Here is a 13,013-nt window from a genome sequence, read left to right as displayed (position 1 = left end):
AGCCCGTTTGTTTTTCCGGTCGACTTGCGTACACCTGTCCAAGTCCGCGAAAGGTTGCAGTGCAGTTCTGTTTGTTTTCTAGGGCCTCTTCATCAGCGGCATAGTCGGGGATCGGCTGAATCTGCGCTGGGTTCTCTCCTTCGGCATGTGCTCCTCTGCCCTGGTGGTGAGTGGGAAAGGTCTTCTCTCTCAATCGGCTCTTCCTTTGAGGCAGGGACGGCTCTGCCGTCTCCTAGTCCCAGCAGCAGCGGTGCCGGCCCATGCTTTGGGCAACCTGGGCTCTCGATCCTTCCTTGGTCTGACTCCGGCCTGGTCCTTGAAAGGTCGGGCCATCGGCCAACGGAAGAGCTGAGAGATCCTTTGGCAGGGGCGACTCAAAGGCCTCAACTTTTCCAGCTTCTTGAACGTTCAGGTATAAAGAATTTCTACTGCATTTCCTCCCTGCAGTTCCTAGTACAGTTCTGTCACCCCATCTCCCCTTTCCTACTTCTGTCCAAACTTCTCAAATGGGCTGTATGCATTCAGTGCCTCCACTTCTCTCTTCCACCTTACTTTTTGGTCCTCTACTCTGATTTCCTCCTCTCCATTCCACTAAGATCACTCTCTGCAGTCTCCAGGTGCCTAATGCCTTTTAGACTGTGAGCCCAATGTTGGGTAGGGACTGTTTCTATATGTTGCCAATTTGTACTTCCCAAGCGCTTAGTACAGTGCTCTGCACATAGTAAGCGCTCAATAAATACGATTGATGATGATGATGATGATGAACTATCCCTTCCTTTTTGCCTATTTGCTCTCTATCTGGCCCCAAAGTGGAGCTGGGCCCCCCCATCCCGTCTCCTCTCTGGCCACAGGGCCGCTCACACAGTTGCGGCGTCTAGGGAAGAACGTAAGGTCGTGAGCAACACTGCTGTCTAACAGCCAAATCAGGATGCCAGTTATCCTCCTGGGAGTCACCTTTATGGCTAGGGCAGATCACCCCACACCCCAACTCTCCCCTCTCCAGCCCTTCGTTTCCCTCACGTGATCATCCATTCCCTCTGACTCTCCCCTCTCCCTCCCCAACTCCCCCAGTGACCCAGCTTGTCGTCGTCCATTATCCCTGACTCTCCCTTCTCCAGCCCTGATTGACCCACCCTGACTGACCCAGTGGCCCCCGGGACTCTCCCCTATTCGTTCAATCGTATTTACTGATTGGGAGCCCTGTACTAAGCGCTTGGGAAGTCCAAATTGGCGACATATAGAGACGGTCCCTACCCAACAACGGGCTCACTGTCTAGAAGAGTAGGACTGTCTCTCCCCCAGTGACCCAGCATGGACCATCCATCCAACTCCCCTACCTATTCCCTCTCCATCCAGCGACCCAGCACAGATAATAATAATAATGATGGTACCTGTTAAGCGCTTACTATGTGCAAAGCACTGTTCTAAGCGGTGATCGGGTTGTCCCACCGGGGGCTCACAGTTTTAATCCCCATTTTCCAGGTGAGGTAACTGAGGCACAGAGGAGTTAAGTAACTTGCTCAGAGTCACGCGGCTGACAGTTGGCGGAGCCGGGATTTGAACCCATGACCTCTGACTCCAAAGCCCGGGTTCTTTCCACTGAGCCACGCTCATCTCGCCCCCTCCTACCTCACCTCCCTTCTCTCCTTCTCCAGCCCAGCCCACACCCTCCACTCCTCCGCCGTTAATCTCCTCACCGGGCCTCGTTCTCGCCCGTCCCGCCGTCGACCCCCGGCCCACGTCATCCCCCTGCCCGGAATGCCCTCCCTCCCCACATCCGCCAAGCACGCTCTCTTCCTCCCTTCAAGGCCCTACCGAGAGCTCACCTCCTCCAGGAGGCCTTCCCACACTCAGCCCCCTCCTTCCTCTCCCCCTCGTCCCGCTCTCCATCCCCCCCGCCTTACCTCCTTCCCTTCCCCACAGCACCTGTCTATATGTATATATGTTTGTACAGATTTATTACTCTATTTATTGATTTATTTTACTTGTACATATCTATTCTATTTTATTTTGTTAATATGTTTTGTTTTGTTTTCTGTCTCCCCCTTCTAGACTGTGAGCCCGCTGTTGGGTAGGGACCGTCTCTATATGTTGCCAACTTGGACTTCCCAAGCGCTTAGTCCAGTGCTCTGCACACAGTAAGCACTCAATAAATACTATTGATTGATCGCTCTGTCACCTCTGACTGTCCTCTCTCCATCCCTGACTGTGTCCAAATGACCCAGCCCAGGCCATATCCTCTCCTGGCCTTAGTCTCTCCCAAGCGACCCACCACGGACCATCCAACCCCCATCCCTCCCCGCTCTACGTCCCCGACGGACTCTCCCCCAGGGAGCCAGCGCGGACCACCCGACGCTTTTGCCTCCTCCAGCGACCCAGGACGGGCTCTCCAGTTCCCCTGTCTCTCCCTTCTCCATCCTTGATTCTCCTTCCAGCGACCCGTTATGGCCTACTCGTCGCGGAACCCGATTCGTCCACCCTCCGCGGCTTTCTGTGGGACTAGATCTCTCCCTGTCCACTCCCCGCAAAACCTTCCCCTGGGGGAGGAAGTGGAAGTGGAGAAGCAGCGTGGCTCAATCATCATCAATCGTTTTTATTGAGCGCTTACTGTGTGCAGAGCACTGTACTAAGCGCTTGGGAAGTACAAGTTGGCAACATATAGAGACAGTCCCTACCCAACAGCGGGCTCACAGTCTAAAAGGGCTCAACAGAAAGAGCACGGTCTTGGGAGTCAGAGGTCATGGGTTCGTATCCCGGCTCCACCAGTTGTCAGCTGGGTGACTTTGGGCGAGTCACTTCACTTCTCTGTGTCTCGGTTACCTCATCTGTAAAATGGGGATTAAGACTGTGAGCCCCAACCTGATCACCATGTATCCTTCCCAGCGCTTAGAACAGTGCTTTGCACATAGTAAGCGCTTAAATGCCATCACTTTTCTTTTTTTTTTCCTATGGAAAGCAAGTTGTGGATGATGATTCATTCATTCACTCAATTGTATTTATTGAGCGCTTACTGTGTGCAGAGCACTGTACTAAGCGCTTGGGAAGTACAAGTTGGCAGCATATAGAGACGGTCCCTACCCAACAGTGGGCTCACAGTCTAGAAGGAGGAGACATATGACAAAACAAAACATATTAACAAAATAAAATAAATAGAATAAATAGAATTAAGTGCTTACTATGTGCAAAGCACTGTTCTAAGTGCCGGGGAGGTTAGAAGGTGATCAGGCTGTCTCACGGGGGGCTCACAGTCTTCATCCCCATGATGATGATGGCATTTGTTAAGCGCTTACTATGTGCATGGCACTGTTCTAAGCGCTGGGCGGGGGTTACAAGGTGATCAAGTTGTCCCACGTGGGGCTCACAGTCTTAATCCCCATTTTACAGATGAGGTAACTGAGGCTCAGAGAAGTTATGTGACTTGCCCAAGGTCACACAGCAGACGTGTGGTGGAGTCGACAACTCAAAGCCTCCTCTGACTTAGCTGACGGAGAGCTAGTGCGTCAGGCTCTGGGGAGCAGGTGGGAATTGGGGGCGTCGAGGAGTACGGGACATTGGGGACGGGTAGAAGAGGGCGTTGAAAGGGGGAAATCGGGATCAAGAAGACACTCAGCGGAGTGAAGAGAGTATGAGGAGAGCAGGCGAATCAGGATGTGGGCGGCGGGCGGATAAAGGCCGCGCTAGCAGTCACTCACCTGGCTTTTGCGTTGGCGGCTGGTCCTTGGGGGTTTGATGTGTCAGTCGCGTGTCCTGGAGGGGTCTCACGGGCAGGTGCTCTGCACACAGTAAGCGCTCAATAAATACCCCCTTCTAGACTGTGAGCCCGCTGTTGGGTAGGGACTGTCTCTATATGCTGCCAACTTGGACTTCCCAAGCGCTTAGTACAGTGCTCTGCACACAGTGAGCGCTCAGTAAATACGACTGAATGAATGAACGCCCGGGGTGCCCGGGGACGTATCGGCCCTGCCGCTCCGGGTCCTCCCGTGGAGACCAAGGGGAGCAGCGCCTCGGAAAAAGACGATTTCCAGCGGGAGACTCCCGTAACCGGGCCACGGCGGTCGCCGCCCGGCCCGATGAGTAGCCGCGGACTTCCCTAAAACCCGGTTTCTATTTGCCCGTGGCCCTCTGAGGAGTAGGCACCTCTCAACCTCAGCCAGGAAGCTTTCGGTCTACACTGTGGTTAGCAGAAGCCCGGAAGACGGAATTTCCTGTTCCGTTCAGATTTAAAGCAGTAGTGAGAATCGGGGACGGTGGAGACACCAGGAAGAGACAGACAGACACACACACGCCATCCTTTTTGTATTTGAAGCCGACGGTACTGACACTCTGATCCTGTCCCGAGATGAGAGAGGAGCAAAAGAGATCAATCAATCAATCAATCGTATTTATTGAGCGCTTACTGTGTGCAGAGCACTGGACTAGATCCGGGGCTGATTGATTGTCCGTCCCACACTTTGGGCAGAGCCCTGTGCAGCGTAGCTTAGTAGAAAAAGCACGGGCCAGAGTGAGAGGACCCGAGTTCCGATCCCAGCCCTGCCACTTGTCTGTTGTGCGACCTTGAGCAAGTCACTTCGCTTCCCTGGGTATCAGTTTCCTCATTGTAAAGTGATGATGATGATGATGGCATTCATTAAGCACTTACTATGTGCACAGCCCCGTTCTAAGCGCTTGGGAGGTTACAAGGCGATCAGGTTGTCCCACGTGGGGCTCACAGTCTTCATCCCCATTGGACAGATGAGGGAACTGAGGCACAGAGAAGTTATTCGTGCATTCAGTCAATCGTATTTATTGAGCGCTTACTGTGTGCAGAGCACTGTGCCAAGCGCTTGGGAAGTACAAGTTGGCAACCTCTAGAGTCGGTCCCTATCCAACAGCGGGCTCACAGTCTAGAAGGGGGAGACAGACAACAAAACAAAACATATTATTATTTGTATTTTCATTCATTCATTCAATCGCATTTATTGAGCGCTTACTGTGTGCAGAGCACTGTACCAAGCGCTTGGGAAGTACAAGTTGGCAACCTCTAGAGATGGTCCCTACCCAAAAGCAGGCTCACAGTCTAGAAGGGGGAGACAGACAACAAAACAAAACATATTATTAATCGTATTTTCATTCATTCATTCAATCGTATTTATTGAGCGCTTACTGTGTGCAGAGCACTGTACCAAGCGCTTGGGAAGTACAAGTTGGCAACCTCTAGAGACGGTCCCTACCCAGCAGCGGGCTCACAGTCTAGAAGGGAGAGACAGACAACAAAACAAAACATATTATTAATCGTATTTTCATTCATTCATTCAATCGTATTTATTGAGCGCTTACTGTGTGCAGAGCACTGGACTAAGCGCTTGGGAAGTACAAGTTGGCAACATATAGAGACGGTCCCTACCCAACAGTGGGCTCACAGGCTAGAAGGGGGAGACAGACAACAAAACAAAACATATTATTAATCGTATTTTCATTCATTCATTCAATCATATTTATTGAGCGCTTACTGTGTGCAGAGCACTGTACCAAGCGCTTGGGAAGTACAAGTTGGCAACATATAGAGACGGTTATGAGGATGAAATATCAGTTCTCCCTCCCCGTTAGGCCGGAAGCCTTATGTGGGACAGAACCTGCATCCCACCTGCTTATCTCGTGACTCCCTGTGCGCTTAGTACAGTGCTTGGCACCTAGCGAGCACTTCGCAGATATCATAATCGTTGCTCTTAGCGTCAGCCTCTGAGAGAACGTAGAAAGGATGGAAGCAGTGAGCTCTAGTTTCGGGGATTTCATTCATTCATTCAGTCATATTTATTGAGCGCTTACCGTGTGCAGAGCACTGGACTAAGCGCTTGGAAAGTCCAAGTTGGCAACATATAGAGACAGTCCCTACCCAACAGTGGGCTCACGGTCTAGAAGGGGGATTTGCTGTCTAGGAGGGGAAGATCAGCAGGTGAAGGGGGCTACTCGGTCAGTTGTATTTAATAATAATCAGTCAGTTGTATTTAATAATAATAATAATAATGGCATTTATTAAGCGATTACTATGTGCAAAGCTCTGTTCTAAGCGCTGGGGGATACAAAGTGATCAGGTTGTCCCACGGGGGGCTCACAGTCAACCCCCATTTTACAGATGAGGGAACTGAGGCCCAGAGAAGTTAAGTGACTTGCCCAAGGTGACACAGCTGACAATTGGCGGAGCCGGGATTTGAACCCACGACCACTGACTCCAAATCCCGTGCTCTTTCCACTGAGCCACGCTGCTTCTCTTCTTTTCTGAGCACATACTATGTGCAGACCACTGTACTAAGCGCTTGGGCGAGTACAATGCGACAAACCCGTCCCATTCTGCTGGAGGCGCGCGGTTGGATGAAGGAGCCTTAATTCCCCCATCAGTGTTACGAACAGAGACCATGAGGGGAAAAATGATTATCCATTGTAGCTCTCTGAGGGCAGGAAGCCTGCCTTGGTACTGCTTTATTCTTCTTTGTCCGGTACTTCATGCTCCATAAATACCCCTGACAAAAAAATGAGTCAACCAAATATGTAAAACCTGGCCTTGGAGCCTTTTTTAAAAAATGGTATATAAACGCTTACTAAATACGACCGATTGATTGATTACTAGGTGCCAGGCGCTGTACTGAGGGCTGGGGTAGCCACAGGCTAATCAGGCCGGACGCGATCCGTGTCCCACATGGGGCTTGCAGTCTTAATCCCGGTTTTACAGATAACTGAGGCACAGGGAAGTTAAGTGACTTGTCCAAGTGGGAAAGCCAGGATTAAAACCCAGAAATGCGTATAAGTGGCCATTTTGAGCAGCTAGTGTACTCAGTGGATATTTTAATTTCGATGACGGGCCCTCGAGCACGTGGTTACTATTTTATTTGTACATATTTATTCTATTGATTTTATTTGGTGACTATGTTTTGCTTTGTTCTCCGTCTCCCCCTTCTAGACTGTGAGCCCACGAGTAATTTATTTTATTTATATATATTTATAGTAAATTTATTATTTATATTATACCGTATTATTTATATACAAAATAAATAGTACCCCCCCCCCCCCCCCCCCCCCACACACACACACACCACAACTGTTTCGGTGGTTTTCCGGGGATGCGGCCGTGAGGCTCCCGGAAGTCACGTCGGGGTCGGAACGGTTCCCCCGGGCTAATCGCTTGGCCGTTGTCCGTCTGTCCGTCCGTCCGTCCGTCCGTCCTCGGCCCTGCAGGTGTTTGTGTTTGGCACCGTCACGGAGTGGCTGCATTTCTACAGCAAGTGGTTCTACTGCAGCCTGTGGGCGGGGAACGGCCTCCTGCAATCCACCGGCTGGCCCTGCGTCGTGGCCGTCATGGGCAACTGGTTCGGGAAGGCCGGGTGAGCCCCCCTCTCCCCCGGACGCCGCGGTTCTCCTTAGCCCCGGGGGTCCTCGGCCTCCCGGCGGTCCACCCCCGCAGCCCGTGACGGGACATCCGCCGGAAGATGCTGCTCCCCGCGACCGATCGGCCTGGACTCTCCCGAAATGCTCGCTCCTCAATCAATCAATCATATTTATTGAGCGCTTACTATGTGTGGAGTACTGTACTAAGAGCTTGGGAAGTACAGATATGCAACATAGAGAGACAGTCCCTACCCAACATTGGGCTCACAGTCTAAAAGTCCTCCCCCTCCAACCGTTAGGACAGCGGGCACGGTGACGGTGGGCGCTGTGGGATAGATCGGAAACGGGCATGGGGGCCCATCCAGGCTCTTTCCACTGAGCCACGCTGCTCCTCAGAAGGCATCTCTTCCTGGTTCCGTAGGGAGTCGTTTCCTGCTGGAGCAAATCGGGCCCCGGCGAGAATAGGGAGGCAACGGGGGGCTTAGGGGAAAGAGCCTGGATCTCGGGAGTCGGAAAACCCTAGTTGTCGTTCTGGTTCCACCACCTGCTTGTCGTGTTTCCTGGGCAAGTCACTTCGCTTTTGGACCTTCTGTAAATATATATATATATATATATATATATATATATATATATATATATATATATATATATATACACACACACACACACACACACACACACATACACACACATATATGTATATGCATATATGTATATACATATATGTATATGCATATATGTATATATACATATGTGTATATGTATATGTGTATATGTATATACATATATGTATATACATATACATATATGTATATATGTTTGTACATATTTATTACTCTATTTTACTGTACATATCTATTCTATTTATTTTATTCTGTTAGTATGTTTGGTTATATATATATATATACATACACACATATATGTATATGTATATGCATATATGTATATGTATATACATATATGTATATATGTATATGTATATGCATGCATGTATATGTATATACATGCATGTATACGTATATACATATATGTATATGTATATACATATATGTATATATGTTTGTACATATTTATTACTCCATTTTACTGTACATATCTATTCTATTTATTTTATTCTGTTAGTATGTTTGGTTTTGTTCTCTGTCTCCCCCTTTTAGACCGTGAGCCCACTGTCGGGTAGGGACTGTCTCTATATGTTGCCAACTTGGACTTCCCAAGCGCTTAGTACAGTGCTCTGCACACAGTAAGCGCTCAAGAAATACTATTGATTGATTGATTGATCTCTAGGGTCGGGAGCGTATGGTCCCGAGCTCTGCTAAGGAACGGAACTCCCGGCCCCGCCCGGCCGCTGCGAGATTTTCAGGAAAGAGATTCCCGTCTGCTGCCCGCGTCCCGTCCGTGTGTTTGACCGTAGCCTCTTGGTTTGCAAGGAGCTCATTGTTTGATCTTCAGCCTTGCGGGTTTAATCACCTCTTCTTTCCTCTGCCTCGGCTTCCCTTCCCAGACGCGGCGTCCTCTTTGGGCTCTGGAGTGCCTGTGCTTCGGTGGGCAATATTCTGGGAGCCGGCCTGGCCTCCTGGTTTCTGCAGTACGGTTACGAGGTGGGTCCTTCCGAGATCCGAGATGTATATATGTTTGTACATATTTATTACTCTATTTATTTTACTTGTACATATCTATTCTATTTATTTTGTTAGTATGTTTGGTTTTGTTCTCCGCCTCCCCCTTTTAGACTGTGAGCCCACTGTTGGGTAGGGACTGTCTCTAGATGTTGCCAATTTGCGCTTAGTCCAGTGCTCTGCACATAGTAAGCGCTCAATAAATGTGATTGATGATGATGATGATGACGATCCCTCTGGGGACTCCTGGAGTGCAGAGGAAGGAGTCCCTTGCTGCCTAACTCCTTCGTCTCTCTGGAGTTGGTGGGAAGGGCCCACCCCATCCGGATCCAACCTGTACTTCCCAAGCGCTTAGCACAGTGCTCTGCACACAGTAAGCGCTCAATAAATGCGACGGAATGAATGAACGAATGGATCTTGTGCCCGCGTGATGCCTCGTAAGCCGGGACGATCGCGATCCGGAGTCCGTGCCCTGGCCATCTGGAGGCAGCCCGGCTGGACATCGGTGTTGCCCGAGGGCTGGAGGAAGGACGTTGATTATATTGGGGTTCACGTTGGGGGGACCCCGAAGCCGAATCCGAGGGCCCCCATCTATCCCGTGTGTGTCTCTCTCTCTCCCCCCCAGTACGCCTTCCTGGTGACGGCCGCGGTGCAGTTTGTGGGCGGGATCGTCGTCTTCTTCGGCCTTCTGACGTCCCCAAAGGAAATTGGTGAGGAGAACCCGCTGGGCCCCACCCCACCCACCCACCATCATCATCATCATCAATCGTATTTATTGAGTGCTTACTATGTGCAGAGCACTGTACTAAGCGCTTGGGAAGTACAAATTGGCAACATATAGAGACAGTCCCTACCCAACAGTGGGCTCACAGTCTAAAATATTAATAATATTATTAATAATATTATATCATATAATAATAATAATAATAGTAGTATTTGTTAAGCACTTACTATGTGCAAAGCATTCATTCATTCAATCGTGCTTACTGTGTGCAGAGCACTAAGCACTTGGGAAGTACAAGTTGGCAACATATTATTATTATTTATTTTATTTGTACATATTCTATTTTACCTCCTTCCCCTCCCCACAGCACCTGTATATGTTTGTATGTATTTATTACTCTATTTATTATTTTATTTGTACCTATTTGTTCTATTTATTTTATTTTGTTAATATGTTTTGTTTTGTTCTCTGTCTCCCCCTTCTAGACTGTGAGCCTGCTGTTGGGTAGGGACCGTCTCTGTGCATTGCCAACTTGGACTTCCCAAGCGCTTAGTACAGTGCTGTGCACACAGTAAGCGCTCAGTAAATGCGATTGAATGAATGAATGAATATATAGAGACGGTCCCAGCTCTGCCCATTGTCAGCTGGGTGACTTTGGGCGAGTCACTTAACTTCTCTGTGCCTCAGTTACCTCATCTGGAAAATGGGGATTAAATCTGTGAGCCCCACGAGGGACAACCTGATCACCTTGTAACCTCCCCAGCGCTTTGCACATAGTAAGCGCTTAATAAATGCCGTTATTATTATTATGTGATAGGAGGCCTTCCCAGACTAGGAGGCCTTCCCAGACTGAGCCCCTTCCTTCCTCTCCCCCTCGTCCCCCTCTCCATCCCCCCCATCTTACCTCTTTCCCTTCCCCACAGCACCTGTATATATGTATATATGTTTGTACAACTTTATTACTCTATTTATTTATTTTACTTGTACATATCTATTCTATTTATTTTATTTTGTTAGTGTGTTTGGTTTTGTCCTCTGTCTCCCCTTTTTAGACTGTGAGCCCAGTGTTGGGTAGGGACTGTCTCTAGATGTTGCCAATTTGTACTTCCCAAGTGCTTAGTACAGTGCTCTGCACATAGTAAGCGCTCAATAAATATGATTGATTGATTGATTGATTATTAACAAAAATAAATAGGATTACGGGCCCGGGGTCTCCCCGCGACGGTGCCAGGGCGAGCCCCGGCCCTTCAGCCTCCCAATCCCCAGGCCCTGCCATTTTTGCCTTGCCCTCGTAGGACTCCCAGAGGTCGAGGCCGAAGCGGGGAGCCCGGAAGAGGACACGCACCAGCCGCTGATCAGCAATGCCGACGCCGAGGAGGAATACGAGCCGAATTATTCCGTCCAAGCCGCCGACCGCAACCAGCCCCGGGCCATCGGCTTCTGCCAGGCCTGCTGTCTTCCCGGAGTTATACAGGTCAGGAGCCAGGCGCCGACTCTCCCTGGCACGGGGATGCTCCCTGCCGCGGGCACACGTGTTTTCCGGGCTTTGAAGCCCCGGTAATAATAATAATAATAATAACAATAGTAGTGATGGCATTGGATGCCCGTCTTCTAGACTGTGAGCCCACTGTTGGGCAGGGACTGTCTCTATATGTTGCCAATTTATACTTCCCAAGCGCTCTGCACACAGTAAGCGCTCAATAAATACGATTGATGATGATGATGATAGGGACTGTCTCTATATGTTGCCAACTTGGACTTCCCAAGCGCCTCAGTCCAGTGCTCTGCACACAGTAAGCGCTCAATAAATACGATTGAGTGAATGAATTTGTTAATCAATCAATTGGATTTATTGAGCGCTTACTGTGTGCAGAGCACTGGACTAAGCGCTTGGGAATTACAGGTTGGCAACATATAGAGACGGTCCCTACCCAACAGTGGGCTCACAGTCTAATAGGGGGAGACAGAGAACAAAACCTAACATACTGACAGAATAAAATAAATAGAATAGATATGTACAAGTAAAATAAATAGAGTAATAAATATGTACAAACACATATACATATATGTGTGTGTGTGTATATATATATATATATATATATACATATATTGTATATATATATATATATATATATATATATATATATACACACACACACAGAAGGTCCAAAAGCGAAGTGACTTGCCCAGGAAACACGACAAGCAGGTGGTGGAACCAGAACGACAACTAGGAGCGCTTACTATGTGCAAGGCACTATTTTAAGCGCTGGGGAGGATACAAGGTGATTAGGTTGGCCCATGGGGGGCTCACAGTCTTCATCCCCATTTTACAGGTAATAATAATAATAATGATATATGTATATAATGATCCTGTATATATGTTTGTACATATTTATTACTCTATTTTGCTTGTACATATCTATTCTATTTTATTTTATTTTGTTAATATGTTTGGTTTTGTTCTCTGTCTCCCCGTTCTAGACTGTGAGCCCACTGTTGGGTAGGGACCGTCTCTGTATGTTGCCAACTTGGACTTCCCAAGCGCCTTAGTCCACTGCTCTGCACACAAAACGCTCAATAAATACGATTGAATGAATGAATTTGTTAAGCGCTTACTATGTCCCAAGCACTGTTTTAAGCGCTGGGGAGGATACAAGGTGATCAGGTTGTCCCACGAGGGGCTCAAGGTCTTTATCCCCATTTTACTGATAATAATAATAATAATAATGATATATGTATATAATGATCTTGTATATATGTTTGTACATATTTATTACTCTATTTATTTTACTTGTACATATCTATTCTATTCTATTTTATTTTGTTAATGTGTTTGGTTTTGTTGTCTGTCTCCCCCTTCTAGACTGTGAGCCCGCTGTTGGGTAGGGACCGTCTCTAGATGTTGCCAACTTGGACTTCCCAAGCGCTTAGTACAGTGCTCTGCACACAGTAAGCGCTCAATAAATACGATTGATTGATTGATTAATGATGGCATTTGTTAAGCGCTTACTATGTGCAAAGCACTGTTCTAAGCGCTGGGGAGGGGAGCAAGGTAATGAGGTTGTCATTCATTCATTCATTCATTCAATCATATTTATTGAGCGCTTATTGTGTGCAGAGCACTGTACTAAGCGCTTGGGAAGTACAAGTTGTCCCATGTGGGGCTCACAATCTTAATCCCCATTTTCCAGATGAGGTAACTGAGGCTCAGAGAAGTTAAGTGACTTACCCAAGGTCACACAGCAGACTTGTGGCGGAGCCGGGATTTGAACCTATGATCTCTGACTCCAAAGCCCGTGCTCTTTCCATTG

General features: G+C 48.3%; 1 protein-coding gene across 1 annotated transcript in view; it reads left to right on the top strand.

Annotated features, from left to right (window-relative positions):
- Positions 1 to 13,013, top strand: part of SLC37A3 (solute carrier family 37 member 3) — a 40,734-nt gene that overhangs the window by 5,737 nt on the left and 21,984 nt on the right. Inside the window, exons 4-8 of the mRNA XM_038753792.1 lie at positions 83 to 166; positions 7,210 to 7,355; positions 8,864 to 8,960; positions 9,604 to 9,688; positions 10,998 to 11,176. Of these exons, the coding sequence (XP_038609720.1) occupies positions 83 to 166; positions 7,210 to 7,355; positions 8,864 to 8,960; positions 9,604 to 9,688; positions 10,998 to 11,176 (591 nt within the window). The remainder of the gene's footprint in view (positions 1 to 82; positions 167 to 7,209; positions 7,356 to 8,863; positions 8,961 to 9,603; positions 9,689 to 10,997; positions 11,177 to 13,013) is intronic.

The sequence above is a fragment of the Tachyglossus aculeatus genome, chromosome 11 (assembly GCF_015852505.1).
Source record: "Tachyglossus aculeatus isolate mTacAcu1 chromosome 11, mTacAcu1.pri, whole genome shotgun sequence".
Taxonomy (NCBI): domain Eukaryota; kingdom Metazoa; phylum Chordata; class Mammalia; order Monotremata; family Tachyglossidae; genus Tachyglossus; species Tachyglossus aculeatus.
The sequence above is the reverse complement of the archived record's forward strand: the minus strand, read 5'-3'. Positions and strand labels throughout refer to the sequence as shown.